Genomic DNA, 20,698 nt, shown 5'->3' with positions numbered 1-20,698 from the left:
CAGAGGGTGTCTGTTGGCCCACAGGGTTCACGAGTGAGCCCTTGCTTTCTAACCCTGGAGGGCTAGGTGTGGCTGCCCACTTGCTATTCCCAGGGCTGGTCAACAGCTCATGTGTGGGATATGAATGACAGATACAACTGTAACACGATGAACGAAGAATAAGGTGCTGTAACGCCAGTCCAACTGGACAAACGGATGGTCGAAGATGAAGGCCGAGGTCGAATGCTGAGAAGACGAGGTAAGTTCAAGAGTTCATGGATCAGGTCGAGAAGATTGAAGTCGAAGTCATAGCTGGTGCCAAATCAATCAGAAGCCAAAAGAATCAAATGTTAACAGGTTATCTTTGTAGCTCAGGTAGACAGTTAGGGTTTGTACTACTCTTCACTCCCCACATAATGTCTTCCACTTCCCAGTACAAGGTGGAGAACTGTTTTTGCTCCATGAACAGGGCTCCTGCCTCCACACTGAGCACCCATTCAAACTACTGTGGTTCACTTCCAACTGCTTCAGATCCCTTTAAATTGCTGCAGCTTACTCTCAAATCACTTTTACAATGACCTTTAACTGCTGAAGGAGCATTAGGCTCCTGTAGGGCCCTTTCAAATGCCCACATTCTCCACCAAATCTATCTGGTTGGGAACTGGCCAAGTCTTACCAAGTCTCTCTCAACCCTCAACATAGTTTAGGTCCACTAGCCTCTCAGATAATGAAACAAATGTATGTCATAACCACATAATACAAACTTAACATAGTCTATAAAGGGTCCCCTCACAGTCCTGAGTCCTCTCCAGGCCCAAAGAAGGTGCTTCTGCAGAGCAGCAGTTTGGGTACAGGAAAGTGATGACAGTAGCATTCAGGGAGGGTGAACAGCTGAATTGTGGCATGTCTGGAGAAGTGGTGTTTGTGTTTGTGTTTTTTGTTGTTGTTTTCTTTTGTGACACTATAAATTTGTTAGAACCCTGATTTTTCTTATTATGCATTTCAGGTATTTTGAATAAATTCTTCTAGGATCATGACTTGATGGAATTTTTCATAGCTTCCTCTTTTTACATTTAACATAACATCATTTAACATGTTAGCTTGTTTGAATGGGAAGGGAAGAATTTCAGTTCTGTTGTTGTTATAACTGTACTAGTTCTAATTACTTTGCAAGCTCTGAGTAAAAAAGTGAGTTGAGGAAAGAAAAATGTTTTTAATTCTGGACAAGGGGAGAGAGTAGAGGCCTGAGACCAGACAGTATTGAAAGATAAAAAATAATAGATAAACTGAGTGACTGTGTTCTAGATTACCTGGTCAGTTGAGTGGCAAATTGGCTTAGGGGTCGCACCTACAGAATGTTGGTGGATGGATCAGTATAACCTGGAAAGATACGGGAAGTGGCGTCCCACAAGGCTCTGTCCTTGGATCAGTGCTGTTCAATATCTTCTTCAGTGACTTGGAAGAGATTGTGGAAAGCACTCTGTTGAAATTTTCAGATGATACCAAATTATGGGACAAATTTAACTCACCAGAGGGTAGGGAATTAATAGAGGTGGATCTGGACAGGTTGGGAAAGTGGAAAGAACAGAATAAGATGCAGTTCAATAAGGACCAATGCAAGGTGCTACACCTAAGGAGAAGGAATCACCAGCATGCTTACAGACTGGGGGAGGACATTCTCAGCAGCACAGCAGGGCTGTGTGAAGCTTCAGTTCCTGATTTGATTCAGCAGAGATTTGGCCTGATTCAGTGGCTGAATCTCTGAATCCAAATTGAATCAGAGGACCCTTTAATCTCTTCAAATTGAATTAGAACCCTCTGAACTGATTTGGAGAGACTCAGAAAGACCTCCCCGTAAAGACATTGAGGAGTCAGGTGACCAGGAGGAGCCAATGGGAACTGCAAGACCTTGGCAGGAGTACTATTAGGACTATCCCTCCTACTATCTGTGGGGTTGGTCCCAGGAATAACATTCTTGTGTGTGTTTCTTGGGCCCTGCCATGCTCTTGCTTGACCCCAGATTTGCCAAATTCACTGAACCTGAATTGCATCAACCTCCCAGTTCTTATCTACCATCTGTCCTGATCACGGTACTGCCTCAACCCTCACCCAAATAATTCAGACTGCAATGGATACCTGGAGTATCACCAGTTCACACACATACCACCCAACTACACATACATGCAGGTGAGTTCCTAATGTGGATGGTATGGTATGTCTGTGTGTGTTTGGGGTACTTGGGATACCTGGGGGAAGGTTAAGGTGAGAGAGAAAGTGTAAGAAGTGAAAGTTTCTGGCACCAGGATTAGAACCAGTAGACTAGAGAGAAGCTGGGCTGGGGAACTGAGGCTTGGGGTTACTTAAGGTCAACTGGCCCAAGAGTTACTTGAAGTCACTGGTGCAAGGGAAAAAGCCCGGTGGCAATGAGGAGACAGCCAGGAAAGAGAGAGAGGCAGAAACCTGGGAGCTTGGGGCTGGAAACTGAGGCAGCTGGGAACTTGGGGGGCAGATAAGTGGTGGCAAGGAGGAATCAGTCAGGAAACATACAAAAACCCAATGGGGGGTTTCAAAATAAAAGGTTTTTTGAACAGAAAACAGACTACACAGCCCCATGAAGTTATTGGTTCACACACACACACACACACACACACACACACTTTGTCCAACAGGTGTTGTCCAGAGGAGGGTCACCAGCAGGGACTCTGGGTGGATAGGTGGTGTGGCATGGTGCTGGTCCAGATGGAGAGGGCCAAGGAGTCAGTCTTCACTACCCCTTTTTATGGGGCACACTACCTCTGATCTGCTATGGGGAGGGCCTGTCCAGGCAAGGTTAGTCCTGTTCCAGAGGGTTCCAGGTGTTCATTCTGAGCATGTGCAGCTTTGGCACAATGGTGGGTTGTCTTGTCTTTTGTTTCTTGAATGCTGAGGGTGGTTCCAATGGCTGGGTCATTGGTCCAGGTATTGGTTTTCATGTTTCAGTTATTCAGAGGGAGCTATTTTTAGACCTAATGCCACTTTCTCTCAAGCACTCTCATTCATCCCCATTCATTCAGGAACCAAGTTACATTGGAGGGGTAGGTATGAATGATAGGTTACACAACAGGGCATGGGGAAAAGATGAAGACTTGACAAACAAAATGGAAACTTGACACGACTTATGGTAACTTACATACGTAGGCCTAAATCATATAGTATCAGTAAAACAGTAACATAGAACAGTAAAAATCAATATAAACATAATAATTATACAATATAAAGAAGGAGAAAAAACAAAACAAATACAACTTGCTACCAAAATAAATGCTGATGCTTATCCTATGTCTTAGCCCACTTATACTTATCTATAGCGAATAGAGAGGGAGAGAAAAAGTCAGAAATGGATGGGGAAGAGGAGGGGAATGCATTTCTAAATTAAAAAGAAAAAAGATAAACTAGAGGTTTTGCTCCAGGCTTGGCAGCACCTCTGTAGAAAAGGACTTGGGGGTAACAGTCACAAGAAGCTGAATATGAGCCAATAGTTTGCCCTTGTTGCCAAGAAGGCTAACAACATACTAGGCTACATTCATAGGAGTGTTGCCAGCAGATTGAGGGAAGTGATTATTCCCCTCTATTCAGCACTGGTGAGGCCACATCTGGAGTACTGTGTCCAGTTTTGGGCCCCCACTAAACAGGATGGGATAACATTCTGAAAGAACTGCTTTAGTCATACTGTGAATTGGACTTAAAACAGGGTTCATGTAATTTATACCTAACTGCCTGTGACCACAGATATTATACTAGGTTTCTAAAGGATCTCATCTTGAACCCTCTAGATTACAGGGTTCAGCCATCCAGAAGATGACTCAGTATCAAAGTTTTCCTCTTTAAAGTACCCTTCAGGCCAGAAGATTCCATGCCCAGAGTCAGATACTTCAATCCAATAGAAAATTCTGAAAAGATTATCAAAGCTTGAACCTAATAACTGTCAGAGAGATAGAGAGAATGAATTAATATTTAGTTTGAAGCCAGAGAGAAGTCAGGTTAAAGGTATACTTTAAAGACTGTATCACAATTGTTAATTCAAGCAATGACACTACACATAAAACAATCCATTCTGTCAAAGGTTTCTTGCTCCACAATATTGTGTTCAAATTTATTTTCAAAATGTTATTGTTTAAGAACAACACCAAGTGGTGGCTTGTATACTATGTGATTCACTGCTGTTAACCAATATTGGAGCTCAATCATATTTTATGAAAATCTAAGGAGGAAATGATGGTGATGCACCAGTTGGGAGCAGGGGCCCAAACCCATGTCTCCCACTGCATTGTTGAGGGACCTATCATCTAGTTTATGAACTATTTCAGGGAGAAGCTCTGTCTGTCTATCTTATTGCATATGCTGGTTCAGCATACTAACAGTGGGAAAAATTTTTCACCGCTAAGGCAGTGCTATAACCACAAGACTGAAGACCGATTCTCACTCTGAGAAACAAAACATGGAAAACAAAAGGTGGGCTGTTTCATATGCTCTCAGCTACAGATAACTTCAGCAGCACTAATGCATTTCATGAATACCTATACCTATGGTGCCTTCAGAAAAGATGTATTGAAGATACCAATGATAGGGCAAACACTCCTACCACTAAGGGAAAAATATTTTATTTATAGACTAAATCTCCATGCCACCCTGCTACATGACATCAAAATATTTTAACTAACAATTCCTCTTAGCATATAATATTTTTTTCCAATTGCTGAAATACATGCATATGTCTTTCATTTCCTGCAATATATTTTCCCAGAGCTGCCTTTATCTCCTTGTTTCTCAGGCTGTAGATTATAGGATTTAACATGGGTGTTAAGATACTGTACTGAATGGAGAAGAGTGTGTCAAGAACCATTGAAGAGGCTGGACCAGGTCTCAGATATCGAAACAAACCAGCCCCATAATACAGAACAAAAACAGTGAGGTGGGAGCTGCAGGTGGAAAAGACTTTAAGCCTACCCTCAGCAGAACTTATCCTTAAGATGCTGGAGATGATGCAGATATAAGAGACAAGGATCATGGAGAATGAGATCAAACCTAAAATCATAGCTGAAGTGAGAAGTGTCATCTTACTGATGAAGGTCTCTGTGCAGGACACTTCTAGTAGAGATGGGAGCTCACAGCTGAAATTGTTCAGTTCATTGGGCCCACAGAAATGTAAATATAATATAGGAACAGTGTTTGTCAGTGCATAAAGTATACTGATCAGCCATGCACCACCCACCAGTCCTATGCGGACTTGCTTATTCATGGTCCCCACATAATGCAGTGGGTCACAGATGGCAGCATATCGATCATAGGCCATTGCTGATAGCATGAAAATTTCTGTACAGGAAACCAAAAGAATTAAGCTCATTTGGGAAATGCACCCATTAAAAGAAATGGTTTTCTTCTCTGCCAAGAAATTCTGCAGCATCTTTGGGACAGTGACTGAAGAGTAGCAGATGTCAAGGAAAGATAAGTGTGATAGGAGAAAATGCATAGGCGTGTGAAGGTGAGGAACAGCTCTTATCACCACCATGATTGCCCCATTCCCCATGACAGTTAAAATGTATATAAGTAGAAACACCACAAAAAGGAAAGGCTGGAGCTTTGGGTCACTGGAAACACCTGACAGAACAAAATAGCTGACAGCCGTCTTGTTCCTCATGGCTATTTGTTGACCAGCCTTGGACCTACAAATAGAAATGAATTAATAAATATAACAATTACCATGAATAAAGTATACTTCTCCACTTATGTATCAGGACAACGCCATATAGAGAACTTTTTTCATTACATCTAAACCTCCTATGATGTTAATAATGATGTTGTTTATGATGGCAATATCCTAAACTGGTATAGTTTTAGTGTTTTACAGAAGATATCTTCATAGTATCTTGGAAGTAACTATTTCAGGCCCAGGGTCGGAGTGGACCTAGTCAGGGATGTCCTGGTGGGACTGGATGGGTCCAGATCAGCAGGTCCTGATAATCTCCGCTCCAGAGTGCTGATAGAATTAGCAGAGGTCATTGCAGGTCCCCTGGCACAGCTTTATGAGCACTCTTGGTGCTCTGGCCAGGTGCCAGAGGACTGGAAGAGGGCCAATGTGGTCCCCATTTTCAAAAAAGGGAGGAGGGAAGACCCAGGAAACTATAGGCCTGTTAGTCTTACCTCGGTCCTGGGGAAGCTGTTCGAGAAAATTATCCAGAAGCACGTCTGTGAGGGACCAGCAGGGGAGTGTATGCTTGGGGACAACCAACATGGGTTCATTAGAGGCAGGTCTTGTCAGACCAACCTGGTAGCCTTCTATGATCAGGTCACCAAATCCTTAGATGCAGGTTTTGCTGTGGACATAGTCTTTCTGGACTTTAGAAAAGCCTTCAACACTGTCTCTCACCCCATTCTCATTAAAAAATTAGGCGACCTTGGTGTCGATCCCTACACGGTCAGATGAGTCACCAGTTGGCTGAAGGACCGTACCCAGAGTGGTGGTGGATGGGTCTTTTTCAGCCTGGAAGGATTTGGGCAGTGGGGTTCCTCAGGGTTCGATCCTCGGGCATGTGCTGTTCAACATCTTCATCAGTGACTTGGACAAGGGGGTGAATAGCACCTTGTTCAAATTTGCAGATGACACTAAGATGTGGGGGGAGGTGGGCATGCTAGAGGGGAGGGACAATCTGCAATCAGATCTGGATAGGTTACAGGGGTGAGCGGATGAGAATAGGATGAGTTTCAACACTCACAAGTGCAAGGTACTGCACCTGGGGAGGAAGAACCAGCAGCTGGGGAACTACTTTCCCATCAGCACAGAGGCAGAAAAGGATTTTGCAGTCATTATAGACTCCAAGATGTGGGAATGCAGTCAGGAAGGCCAACCACACCTTGTCATGCATCCACAGATGCATCACAAGCAGGTCCAAGGAGGTAATCCTCCCCCTCTATATGACCTTCGTCAGGCCTCAGTTGTACTACTGCATCCAGTTCTGGATGCTGCACTTCAGGAGGGATGTGAACAACATCGAGAGGGTCCGGAGGAGGGCCACTCACATGATTGGGGCAGCAAGGCAGGCCCTAGGAGGAGAGGCTACAGGATCTGAACCTGTTCAGCCTCCACAAGGGAAGGTTGAGAGGGGATCTGATGGCCATCTATAAACTGGCCAAGGGGGACCAGCAGACAATGGGAGAGGTCCTGTTCCCACAAGCACTACCAGGAGTAACAAAGAACCATGGCCATAAGCTGACACAGAGCAGATTCAGGCTGGATAGCAGGAGGCACTACTTCACTGTCAGGGCTGCTAGGATCTGCAACCAACTTCCAAGGGAAGTCGTCCTCGTTCCTACCCTTGGGGGTCTTTAAGAGGAAGCTAGATAGACACCTTGCTGGGGTCATCTGACCCCAGCATTCTTTCCTGCCTGTGACAGGGGATAGGACTTGATGATCTGCTCAGGTCCCTTCCCACCCTACTAACTATGAAACTATGAAACTATTTCAATCCATAGTTTAAGTTACAGCCTAGGGATTAAGCAGAGACTAGTTCATTAATAAGGACATTGCAAATAAATGGTGTGTTTGTATTCAGCGTAGTTACATGACATTAAAAAAAACTCTCAATCCACGCTTTCACAAATGTTTCTTACGTTAAGAGGCAAGGTTCTTTGGCTCGATGTGATAGCTTTTATTAGACAAACTAAATAGTTGGAAAAAAAGTTCTTTGCAAGCCTTTTCTTATGTTGAGACAACTTCCAATGTATTATATGTTCCCTTAAACATGTTTCCTGACACAGCTGCTACTCAAAGGACTTATTTTCCCATTGGAATTTCTGAAGGAATTGTATCACAACCTCTGCAGAATAAATGACTACCAAATTCTAAGTCGGAGAATCAAATTACAATTAAATTTAACTTATCTAACAATTATTTAGAAGTCCAAATGTCGCTTCATAAGTGGTCTGTTGGCATGCATGGAGATTTCAGATTCTATTTCCCCTTTCAAGGAAGATGGGAGCAGCCAGGTAGAGTCATCACTACATAGCATTTATTGACAGTGTACTCAAAGACAAGCTGTTATCAAGAAAACTTTTTGATATTAGAAGAGGAAGATTTTTCCACCAAGCTGCCCAATAGCAAAATCATTATACAGTGGTGTAGGGGGAATGTATGATCCATTTCTCTTTTTTTGTCACGTAAGTGGGATTTTAAGCAAGCACCCTTCTCTTGAAGTGGGTGCATTGGACAGACAGCACGAAAAATAGGAAGTGTCAGAATGTGAGGGAGCCAGAAAGAGACTGGATTACTGAGATAGACTCAGCTCCAAAATTGAGGAGGCCCTGGGTTCCCATTCCTATTCCTGTCAGCCAGTGAGGCAAGAGCTGTGAGGCATTGGCCAGACATACTTAATGGCAGACATTTGACTCTTAAATACTTTTCTCTGACTGTTTTGGCAGAACAAGAACTTATTCCCTCTCTTTATTATTTTGGAATTTGAATGTTAGGTTCATTTAACCCTTTTGTCTCCTTTATTTTCAAGTTTGAAATAGTATAAATGGCTGGAGTCTGTGGAAGCAATATCCATTGTATTCCTGAATCTCAATGATTTATTATTATTATTAGTAGTAGTAGTAGTATTGAACCAAACACAATGTGAATCACTCCTTGACCAGTCTTTGCTGCTGTCAGGATTTGGTATGAATCTCCTAGAGACAAGAATTTTTGAAAATATTGGGAGTAGGGCAGGGTAGGTTTTGAGCAACATTTGGCACAACAAGTGGCATGAGGAAAGGTATCCGATGCCTGAAAACTATTCCAACACCTCTCCCAACTATACATTAGGCCCAATCCTAGATTTCCCCAAAAAAGGCTTGCCTTTCAGGCATTGACCATCACAGATAATAAGAGAACCCAGTCCTACTCCATGATCTGCCTGGATGATGACCATCCTGCTTTCTAGACTAAACCAGGTCTGCTTCTTCTACTGTTAGCCACAGGGAAGGGCTTCTTTTTACATAGGGCTGGTTTAAAACAGTGTGGTGACACTGTAAATCAGAGTAGAGGGGAGATACTTCAATATCCTATGACCTGACAGAGCCTGGATATAGATGAAAGAGTGGAATTCCCAAGAAAGAGAACGTGGGAGGAATATTGTGTAACATTGAGGGGGGAGGGGTATAATGGTCTAGTGCAATAAAGAAAGGACCAGACGGACATTTGCAAAAGTTCTCATTAGAGGAGTTAAAGTTCACTCTGGCCTGCAGATAATTCAAATCATAGGGAACAAAATTCAAGAGCAGATCTTTCAGCTAAAAATAAATGAATTAAAAATAATATCTGAAAGGAAGCCCAGGACATGTCCATTTCCTTTTTGAGTGGGAAAATATGGGAAATTATTAAACAAACCAAGTTTGACTTTTCTTTTCCAGAGTTCTTGTGCCCTCCACCATGTCATCTTAGGGAGGAGACTGCAAATACTGAATACTCCATGACTGCGTTCATTCACAATGTGATTTCAAAATGAGTATCCCATATTATGTAGAAACACAAAAGTAGAAACTCACCAACAGTGGAAACAAGATTCCAGGAAAAAAGAGGTGTTAATGCTTCCTACTTCTTTATTTTCTTCTTGAGAGAGAGAGTATACATCCATGCCCCATCTAAATTATTTTAAATAGTGTAAGTGTTGCTCTCCTGAAGAAAGGCATCTTGTATCTTATGGGTGGGAAACATCCAGAGCAGAAATTAATCTCATGTACTTGCCTATGTTCTATATAACCTTTTGGATTTTTTTTTTCTAATCCCAATAGGGCTAATTAATTGTTAAGAAAAAAATGTTTGATCCCTTTGAGACAGGATCTTGATGAAATCTCCTTCCCTGTCTGTGGGTTTAATGAAAAGAAAAGGAACTGTTCCAAATAGGTGTCATAGAAAAGTTACCACAAATCTCAAGTTGGTCAGGGAAAAAAGAACTGTTTCAGCATCTGAAGGAAACGTGCACATTTTGGATTTTCTCTCATGTTAACATTTGACCTGGAAATATGCATGTGAAATAGCACCACTCAGTACTGTGGTAAGTCATTCTGTGCCTGCTCCATGCACAGTACCTCCTACATCAGTTGCTGTCTAACCACGTTATTGTTGTTCTACACACCCCAATGCTGGCCCTAAAATGTGTGATGTGAGACACCTGCAATTTCATAATCTTTAGAATGAGTCTATTAGTGTTCCATGAGCCATTTATGTGATCAGGTTGATTTCTGCCTTGCAAGACCATGGTCCATTTTGTCAAAATCCAAATGCCAATAATGGGTATCAATAATCTGAGGAGGTATTGTTACAGGTCACCTAAGTCAAAATAACATTAGGGCTTTTCATCATGAACATAACTCTTGTTAAATGATGGCAAAGAGGGAAATGCTTTTGAACTCCTGGCCCACTCCAAAGCTTCACCCCTTGACTCAAATTGTGCATCCAGTATTTCCATTCCCTTGATATCCAGCAGGCCTGTGCAAAGTGGCTAGTATTCACTTCAGATTCAGATTTGGCAGATTCAAGGGACAGTGATTTGATTTGGTGATTTGAATCACTGTCCCAAATAGATTTGACCAAATCTGATTCAGAGATTTGGCCACCACTGAATAAGCCAAATCAAACAGGTCCCATCCCCTGCCCACTCTCCCAGTCCTGCCAATGGCTGCGTCACCCAGCTACAGCATCCTGGATCTTCAAGAAAAAAACAAACAAACAAAGCTCCGGGATCACCGGTTGCTGCCAGGCCGGGGGGGAGGGGGGGAGGGAGACATCACTGCTGCCCCCCACTGTGTGGGTGACTCTGCCATGAGCCCCCTGACCCTTGCCAACTCCCCCAGCCCTGCCCTCCAGCCCAGCTCCTTGCACTTAACCCCCCGCCCTGCACTCACCAGCTCCTGCTGGGGGGGCAGGGCATCCCCACTGCCCCACCGCCCTGTGCTTTTTTTAAAGAGCCAGGAGCTGGGGCCAGGTAGGGCATCCATGGGCAGGGGCTGGGGGAGTGGGCGGGAGAAGAGGGCTCATGGCAGAGACCCTTACACAGCACATGGCAGTGGGGTGCAGTGGGGTTGCCCCACACCTGGAAAGAGTCTGAGTGGGGGATTTTTATTTATTTATTTTTACAAGCTGAGAGCTGGGTCCAGGAGGGGCAGCCATGGGGGTGGGGGGCTGAGAGAGATGGCAGGGATTGTGGGGTTCTCAGGAGGGTGGGAGAGTAGGCAGGGGATGGGACCTGTTAGGGATGCCCCCCATGGTCTCTTCCCCTGTCCTCCAGCCCCTCCTCCCTCCACCCTCTACTTACCAGCCTGGAGTCTGGGTTCAGCTCCTTGTGGCAATGAGCAGAAACTGCCTGAATCTTTGAAGCCTCCTGAATCTTTTCCAAATTGATTTGGAGAGCTTTGAATCAATTCAGATCTTTTTATCGGTCTCCTTATGCGATTCAGTTTAAGAGATTCAGCCACCAAATTGGGCCGAATCTTCTCCAGATTGAATCAGCACCCAAAGCTTTGTACAGCCCTAATATCCAGAGTCCCTAATTCTGCATCTCGTGGGTGACACTGCCATGCACTTTCTGCACAATAGGCTAGAGATTGGAGTCTTTCTTCAGTAAATGTGTGACCTGGGTTCTGGTCCTCCTTTGTCTTTGTGAAGTTGAATCCTCAGTAACACCCTTTCCCTGGAGAGTGACCTTTCCATTATGCTCTGTAGTAGACTGAATATGTGGCAGTCTTCTCCCTTTTCGTAAAAGAAGTTGGTCACCAAGCAGCTAAAGTTGTAAGAGTCAGGGCAACAAGGAAGAAGGAGTGTGAATCTCTGACCACTTTCCTTTAAGTCACAGCTGGAGGTGCTGCTTAGTGCCACATCACCAAAAAGGGAGGCCTGGGTTTGGATCCCTGCTTTGAGGCCCCCTTATCTATTGTAATTAAATATTTCCTGGATTAGAACAGGTAATAGACTTGTGGCCATGACTGAACCCAACAACTTCTTCCTCCCAACTGAGTGTTGTAAAAACAAGAGTACAGTTGTCACCTGTCCTACGTTCTCTCTTTCCGGACTAAGGGTTATATTATTGGCACAAATGGCTCAAGTTCAATAAGAGGAATGGGAGCAAGCTCCTGCACCACCTGATCTAATAACCCAGTGATAACAGTGCTATGGTGACACAAGGGTTTTGATTTGTTTCAGGTTGCAGAGTCTGGAAATCAGGGATCTCACTTCCTTTGTGATATGACATGTCTCTTCCCCTTTCTCCTATAATATTAGTAGTAATTTAGGAACTTGGTAGTTCTGGCCCTGTGCCAAAATGGAACTGCATGTATGCCCTTGTCTGTTAGGCTCTGGAGCAGGGAGAGATACACAGGTGAAAGCCTGCCGCGCCCCCGCTCCTCTGAAGCCCCCCAGAGAACCCCCAGCAGCCGTGGAGCCCCCTGCCAACCTCCAGCACAGCTGGAGGCAAGTGGGGCCCATGGTGGGAGGGGGTTAACACTTCACTGAGTGGGAGAAGGCAGCTGAGTGGAGGCGGTCCAGGTCAAGCCCCGCCCAAGCCCCTACTTCACCCAGCCCCCCAGGGAGACACATGACTGGAGCTGCACAAACAGGCACGCTTTCCTGCCGGCATGTGAGTTAATGCAGAGTTTGAGCGGGAGGGCCTGACATCCTGCCTGCGAACCCCCCAGAGTAGACAGTCCCAGCCATACCAAAGGCATACCCAGCCTACCAAAGGCATGACACGGATGGGCACGCATCACACCCCGAGGGTCCCCTCAGGCTCTGAGCACCCCCCCCCGGCACCTCAGAAATGGCCACCCACATGGAGCCCATGGTTCCTAGCTCCATGCAGACAGAGCCCCTGGCTCTTGGCTGCGGGGGCTACCTGTCCCTTTTTCAGGCTCTGACAGCCGGGAGCATGGCCAACTCTCTGTGTGGGGCCTGCTCTTTTTTGGGGTCTCTGGTGCACCAGCTGGAGGAGCTCCAGGCCACAGTTCAGAGACCACGTGCCATCAGGGACTGTGAGCAGGAGATTGACTCCTATTGCCAGGCCCTTCTCCCCCGGGAGACAGAGGGTAGACCACCATCTCCCTCCAGGACAAAAGAGGACTCTGGGATCTCCCACTCTGTCCAGTCGGGGGAATGGACCAAGGTGGTCAAGGGCCTTAAGACCCATGCACCAAGGCCCCTGCCCTGCCTTGCCAGAGCTTAGCAACAGGCACGCATGTCTTGCTGCTCCAGCGGAGCCTGATGAGTTGCAAGCTCCCTCAGGCAACACAGGCTCAACTGCAGCTACCACCCCCACTCTCCCCAAGACAAAACGTAAGGTTTTGTTGTGGGAGACTCCATCCTGAGGGGGACTGAGGGGGCAATCTGCTACCCTGACCCCTTAGCCCAGGAAATCTGCTAATTCCTGGGGGCCCGCATACAGGACATTGTGGAGAAGATCCCTAAGCTCTTCCACAGACCACTATCCTATGCTCCTTATCCATGTGTGCACCAATGACATGGCTCAGAGCATTCCCAGCTGGGTCATGAGGCACTACAGGGATTTGGGAGTGGGGTTAAAGGGTCTGGAGGCACAGGTGGTGTTCTCATCAATCCTCCCAGTCTCAGGCTATGGGCTGAGGAGGGAGAGGAGAATCCACATAGTCAACCAAAGACTGAGGTGCTGGTGTCATCGGGAAGGCTTTGGCTTCCATGACCACAGGCCACTCTTTGGTGAGAGAGGTAGGGAGCTACTGGGAAGAGATGGCCTCCACCTCTCTTTCCTTGGGAGGAGGCTCTTCTCAGCCTGACTTGCTGACCTGCTCTGCCAGGCTTTAAACTAAGCCCACTGGGGGACAGAGGGATTACCACCACTGCTGGCCCACTGAACAGCCCTTGCAAAGCCAGAAGACCAAGGCATTTAAGGAAGCCCAACCCCGCCCCAGCCCAGGTAACACTGATAAGTGCAAGGTGTTGCACATGGGGAGGAAGAACCGGCACCACACTTACAGGTTGGGGAACTCTCCTCTTGCCAGCACGGAGACGGAAAAGGATCTTGGAGTCGTCATTGACTCCACGATGAACATGGGCCGGCAGTGTGGGGAGGCAGTCAAGAAGGCCAATCGTACCCTATCATGCATCCACAGATGCATCTCGAGCAGGTCCAGGGAGGTGATCCTCCCCCTTTATGCGGCACTGGTCAGGCCGCAGCTGGAGTACTGCGTCCAGTTCTGGGCGCCACACTTCAAGAGGGACGTGGACAATATGGAAAGAGTTCAGAGGAGGGCCACTCATATGATCAGGGGTCAGCAGGGCAGGCCTTATGAGGATAGGCTACGGGACCTGAACCTGTTTAGCCTCCACAAGAGAAGGCTAAGGGGGGACCTTGTGGCCTGCTACAAACTGGTCAGGGGGGATCAGCAGGTATTGGGGGAGTCCCTGTTCCCCCGTGCGCTGCCAGGAGTGACCAGGAATAACGGTCACAAACTGGCGGAGGGTAAGTTTAGATTAGATATTAGGAGGCGCTACTTCACAGTCAGGGTGGCTAGGGCCTGGAACCAGCTTCCAGGGGAAGTGGTGCAGGCTCCTAGCCTGGGGATTTTTAAAAGGAAGTTAGATGAGCACCTTGCCGGGGTCATCTGACCCCGGTGCTCTTTCCTGCTAAGGCAGGGGGTCGGACTAGATGATCTACCTAGGTCCCTTCCGACTCTAGCTACTATGAAACTATGAAACTAGGTACAATCTGTGGGCAAGGCAAGAGTCTCCGAGGGGACACTTGCCTGCCAGTGCACAAATGCCAGGAGCTTGGGGAATAAGCAGGAGAACTTGTCGTCCTGCTCAATGCAAATAATTATGACATCATAGGGATAACAGAGACCTGGTGGACTCCACCCATGACTGGACCTCAGGTATAGATGGCTATACCCTGTACAGGAGGGATCATGTAGATAAAAGGGGTGGAGGTGTAGCTCTCTATGTTAAGGAAAGCTACATGTCCCTGCAAGCTGATACTGGTGACCAGGGTGGATGACTGGAGACCCTCTGGGTTAAAATCAGTGGGGAACATGGCACAGGGGACCCAACAGTTGGAGTCTACTACAGACCTCCCACCCAAAGTCCTGAGCTTGACCAAGAGTTTGCCCGGGAACTGGCTGAGGCCGCATGCTCCAGGACCATGGTTGTCATGGGTGACTTCAATTACTCAGACATCTCATGGGAGGTTCACTCAGCAAAATCCAAGCAGTCGCAAAGCTGCTTCTCATGCTTGGATGACCTCTACCTGACTCAATAAGTCTATGGGCCAACAAGAGGCAAAGCGCTGTTCAACCTGGTACTGGCTACTGGGGATGACCTAATCAGTGACCTAGGGATCGATGGGAAGCTGGGTGACAGCAACCACGAGCTGATCACCTTCACCATCCACAGGAAAACTGGCAAGTCAGTCAGCAACACGAAAGTCCTTGACTTCAGGAAAGCCAACTTTGAAAAGCTCAGGAGGCTTGTCAGTGAGGCCCTAAGAGACCATGACCCCAGGGAGATGGGAATTCAAGAAGAGTGGTTGCTCCTCAAGGGAGTGATCCTCAATGCCCAAGCTAAGTCCATTCCATCTCAAAGAAAAGGTAGCAAGAGGGCACAGCAGCCCCCCTGGCTCTCCAGGGACCTAGCAGACCTCCTGAGGTGAAAAAGAAAGGCCTACAAAGGACAGAGGATGGGATTCACCTCCCAGGAGAATTATTCTGCACTGGTCCAGTCCTGCAGGGAGCAAACCGGGAAAGCCAAGGCTGCAACTGAACTCCAACTAACTTCGAGCATCAAGGACAATAAAAAGTCCTTTTTTTCAGATATGTGGGGAGCCGGAGGAAAAGCAAGGGCAACATTGTACCCCTACTGAACCAGATGGGGCAACTGACAACTGACGCCCAGGAAAAAGCCAACCTATTAAATGGTTACTTTGGTTTGGTCTTTCATCAGTCCCATGGGAAGCCCATGCCCATTACAGGACCAACAAGAGGTAAAGTGCTTCTTGACCAGGAGACCCTCCTCCCCAGGACAGGGAGGTCCGGGTGAGGGAGATCCCCTGCCCTCCATTAATGCTTTCCTCATGAAGGAACACCTTGAGAAGCTAGATACCTTCACGTCAGTCAGTCCTGACAATCTACACCCCAGGGTACTCAAGGAGCTGGTAAGCATTATAGCCCAGCCTCTGGCATGGCTCTTTGAAAACTCCTGGTGCTCTGGTGTAGTGCCCGAAGACTGGAAGAAGGCCAATGTGGTGCCTATCTTCAAGAAAGGGAGGAAGTGGATACAGCTAACTATAGGTCCATCAGCCTGACTTCTGTCCCAGGGAAGATCTTAGAAAAGTTTATTAAAGAGGCTATCCTTAATGGACTGGCCAACGCCAACATCCTAAGGGATAGCCAGCACGGGTTTGTTGCAGGTTGGTCTTGCTTGAGCAATATCATTTCCTTCTACAACCAGGTGACATATCACCTGGACAAGGGAAAAGAGATTGAAGTTATTTATCTTGACTTCAAAAAAGCCTTCGATCTGGTATCCCATGATGACCTCTTGGCGAAACTGGCTCGTTGTGGCCTTGGGTAAACCATGATCCACTGGCTGGGAAATTGGCTCCATGGTTGGACCCAAAGGGTAGTAATTGATGGAAGTCACTCATCACGGTGGGGAGGGTGGGGGGGTGCACATGCCTCAGCATTGCAGTGATCATGAGCCATGCCGGCTACCTCAAGGTATGTAGAAAAAACTTTTAAGCTGTGTTTATGTCCAAATAGCTGATTCTCCGAATCAGCATTGAATCTTGAGCTTTCGATTCAGCTGAATCAAATCAGGGAAAGTGATGTGAATCAACCAATCAAATCACTGATCCAAGCCAAATCTGAATCCAAATTGAATAGAACCTGCTTCATACACCCCTAAAACTCACTGCATATCAGAGTAGAGAGGGGCATCTTAACATAGAATCATAGAATCAATGAGTCGGAAGAGACCTAGACAGATCATCTAGTCCGACCCCTTGCCATGGGCAGGAAGGAGCACTGGGGGTGGCAGGGGTCATAAGACCCCAGCCAGATGCCTATCCAGTCTCCTCTTGAAGATCTCCAGGGAAAGTGAGAGCACCACCTCTCTGCGAAGCCTATTCCAGGCTCTGACCACCCTTACCATGAAGTAGTTCTTCCTAATATCTAACCTAAACTTATCCTTCCTCAGCTTGTGACCATTGTCCCTGGTGACTCCAAGGGGGGCCCTGGTGAACAGACTTTCTCCAAGTCCCTGGTGCTGGCCCCTGATAAAGTTGTAGCCAGCTACAAGATCCCCCCTCAATCTCCTCTTGTGGAGACTGAAGAGATTCAGGTCCCTCAGCCTCTCATCATAGGGCTGGCCACAGAGGCCCTCAACCATATGACTGGCCTCCTCTGGACCCTCTCCAGGTTGTTCATGTCCTTCTTGAAGAGCAGCACCCAGAAATGGACATAGTACTCCAGCTGCGGCCTGACCAGTGCCACATAGAGGGGTAGCAAGACCTCTCTGGACCTGTTAGTGATGTCCCTGTTGATGTATGACAGAATGCGGTTGGCTTAATTGCATTGGCAACTCATATTCATCCTGGAGTCAATCATGACTCCAAGATCCTTCTCTGCCTCTGTGCTGCTGAGAGGGTCAGCCCCTAACCTATAACCATAATGCTGGTTCCTTCTCCCCAAGTGATGCACCCTGTGCTTATCCTTGTTGAACCGCATCCTGTTCAGATCTGCCCACTTCTCTAACTTATCCAGGTCTGCCTGGATGTGGTCCCTGCCTGCTGGTGTATTCACTTTACCCCACAGCTTGGTGTCATCAGCGAACTTGAACAGGGTGCTCTCCACACCCTTGTCCAGGTCGCCAATGAAGATGTTGAACAGCACCGGCCCAAGGACCAAGCCCTGGGGGACTCCACTGCTCATACACTCCCAGGTCGACATCGACCCATCCACCCACCCTCTGGGTGCACCCCTGGAGCTGGTTTGCCACCTATGTGACTGTGCATTCGTCAATGCCGCAGTCCCTCAGCTTGCCCACCAAAATTGGGTGGGACACTGTGTCGAAGGCCTTCTGGAAGTCCAAGAAGATGACATCAACTTCCTGCTTCCCATCTAAGCTCTTTGTTACCTGGTCATAGAAAGAGACCAGGTTAGTCAGGCAGGGTCTGCCTTGCACGAACCCATGCTGGTTACACCTCAATATCACTTCCCCTGCAGGGATCTCACAAATGTGGCCCTTGATAATTTTTTCAAAGACCTTCTCCAGGACAGAAGTGAAGCTGACTGGCTTATAGTTTACAGGCTCTTCCTTCCTCCCTTCTTGAAAATAGGGACCACATTGGCCCCTTTCCAGTCCTCAGAGACTTGGCCTGAGCACCAAGAGTCCTCGAACAGCCATGCCAAAGGCTCCACAATGACACCAGCCAATTCCCTCAGCACCTGCAGATGAAGGTCATCCGGGCCCGCTGACTTGGACACATCTAAGCCCTCCAGGTAATCCTTAACTAGATCTGAACCAACAGTCAGGGGACTTGTATCCTTCCTGGGCCTCTCTACGCTGTCACCCGAGAGCACCCCATTGTCAGCAGATAGGAACATGGAGGCAAAGAACTTGTTGAAGAGTTCTGCCTTCTCTCGCACATCTGTCACTAACTGCCCTGCCCTGCCCTGCCCTGCCCTGTAGGGGTCCAATGTTACCCCAAGACTTCTTCTTGTTACCTACATACTTGAAAAAGGACTTTTTTTTATCCTTAATCCCAGAAGCTAATCTAAACTCCAGTGCCACTTTAGCCTTCCTCACCAAATCCCTACAAGCTCAGGTCAGGGAGGTGTACTCCTCCTTTGTCCCTTCCCCCCGCTTCCACCACCAGTACACTTTTTTCTTTGCTCTCAGGCCAACCTGGATATCCATGCTCAGCAATGAAGTTTTCTTGGACCATTTTCCCGCCTTTCTGTGCAGAGGAATGGCATCCTGTTGCACCCTAAAAACTAACAGATCCTGTTTGCAAATGAAAGAGTGGAACTTCCAGGAGATAGAACTTAGGAGATATAGCTTGTGACATGTGGGATAGAGTAAAGTATAATGGTCTGGAGCAGAAAGAGGGTATTGGATGAACGTTCCAAGAAGTTCTCATTACAGGAGGTAAAGTACACTCTGTGGCCAGCAGAGAAATTAAAATCCTGGGGTACATAAAGGAACTCTATTGAAAAGCCAAGTTTTCATCTGAAAATAAATTTTAAAAATTATACCTGAGAGGAAATCAAGGTCATGGTGATTTACTTTCTGATTGGAAGACTATGGGGAGTTATTAAATGAACCAATTTTGACCTTTATTTTCAGAGATCTTATGTTCTACACTGTGTGACCTCATGGAAGAGGCTGGAAGCACTGAATGACTACATTGATAGTGTTATTTTAAAAGGAATATCACATATTATGTAGAAATACAATGTGAAAAACTCACCTAAGAGTGAAAACAATATTCCAGGAAGCTTCCAGGCTCAGAGGCCCTTCATCAGGCTTTGGGAAAAATATCGATGGCATAAAGTCCCCATAGGTAATAAATAAACTTCATTTTTTTAACAAGAGGAGCTGGAGATGGAAAGCTGTCCCTCTAGGTCCATGAGAGTGCCTTTGTGAGTTGCACTGAGTTGCTCTTTGATGTCTAGATCAGGCAGAATTCCTTCCCTGGAGGAGTCACCTCCCTGCCTGCCATCTGACACCTCCAGGAAAAGAATTCTACCTAATCTACATATCAAAGAGCAACTCAGTGCAACTCACAAAGCCACTCTCATGGACCTAGAAGGGCAGCTTTCCATCTCCAGCTCCTCTTGTTAAAAAAATTAAGTTTATTTATTACCTATGGGGACTTTTTACCATCTATGCTTTTCCCAGAGCCTGATGAAGGACCTCTCATCCTGAAAGCTTGCAGAAAAGGATAACTTTTTGTGATTTCTCAGGTGGTGTAATAAAAGGTATCATTTTGGAACCAAGAGTTCTAGATTTTCGTATTTCAGGACATCTTAGGGCTTTCAGTCATGGCTATAGCTCTGCATGTCCCCTGAGGTATAAACTGTGTAGACGATGACAGGGTATGTAGTGCTACTTTGGGGTATGGACATGCACCCATTTGGAGAGCAATCCAGATTGGTCACTTCCAGTTGATGACCACAATCTAGATTGGTCATCTCCACTGAGGCATTACAGCTCTCAAAGATTAGGTACCCAGACAAGATGGGGGTGGTTAGGTATCTATGATTCTTATACAACTAATGGTGACATTTAGGAGCCTGTGAGGAGTGATTCAAAGAGGCAGAATGTGCCTTGTGTGAACCAATAGCAAACAGGAAAATGGTCCTGAACTCCAGGCCCACTACAAAGCTTCATTACCTGACTCACAATAAGTATCCAGCATATCCATTCCCTTCGTAACCAGAGCACCTAAGTCTGCTTCTCTTGGTTGACATTTCCATGCATCTTCTGACCAGCAAGCAAAAGACATGCATAGTCCTTCAGGAAACATGAAACCAGGGTACTGGTTTCTCCTTCTTAGCGAAGTGAATTCCTCGGCTCTTCTTCCCTGGAGACTCACCTTTCCATTTTGCCCTGTAATAAAATATGGAGATGGCACTCCATATCACACTTCCTGGGTGACAGGCCATATCTCTCCCCCTTTAT

At 46.6% G+C, this 20,698-nt stretch overlaps 1 protein-coding gene across 1 annotated transcript; it reads right to left on the bottom strand.

Annotated features, from left to right (window-relative positions):
- Positions 1 to 4,687: 4,687 nt before the first annotated feature.
- LOC149862647 (olfactory receptor 5BS1-like) lies at positions 4,688 to 5,656 on the bottom strand. The gene has a single exon (XM_090054031.1). The coding sequence runs from the start codon at positions 5,654 to 5,656 to the stop codon at positions 4,688 to 4,690; it is 969 nt and encodes a 322-aa protein (XP_089910157.1).
- Positions 5,657 to 20,698: the final 15,042 nt, after the last annotated feature.

The sequence above is a fragment of the Crocodylus siamensis genome, chromosome 6 (assembly GCF_052110815.1).
Source record: "Crocodylus siamensis isolate JL-2025a chromosome 6, ASM5211081v1, whole genome shotgun sequence".
In the NCBI taxonomy this organism is placed as follows: domain Eukaryota; kingdom Metazoa; phylum Chordata; order Crocodylia; family Crocodylidae; genus Crocodylus; species Crocodylus siamensis.
Note: the sequence above shows the minus strand (reverse complement) of the source record. Positions and strands in the feature narration are given on the sequence as shown.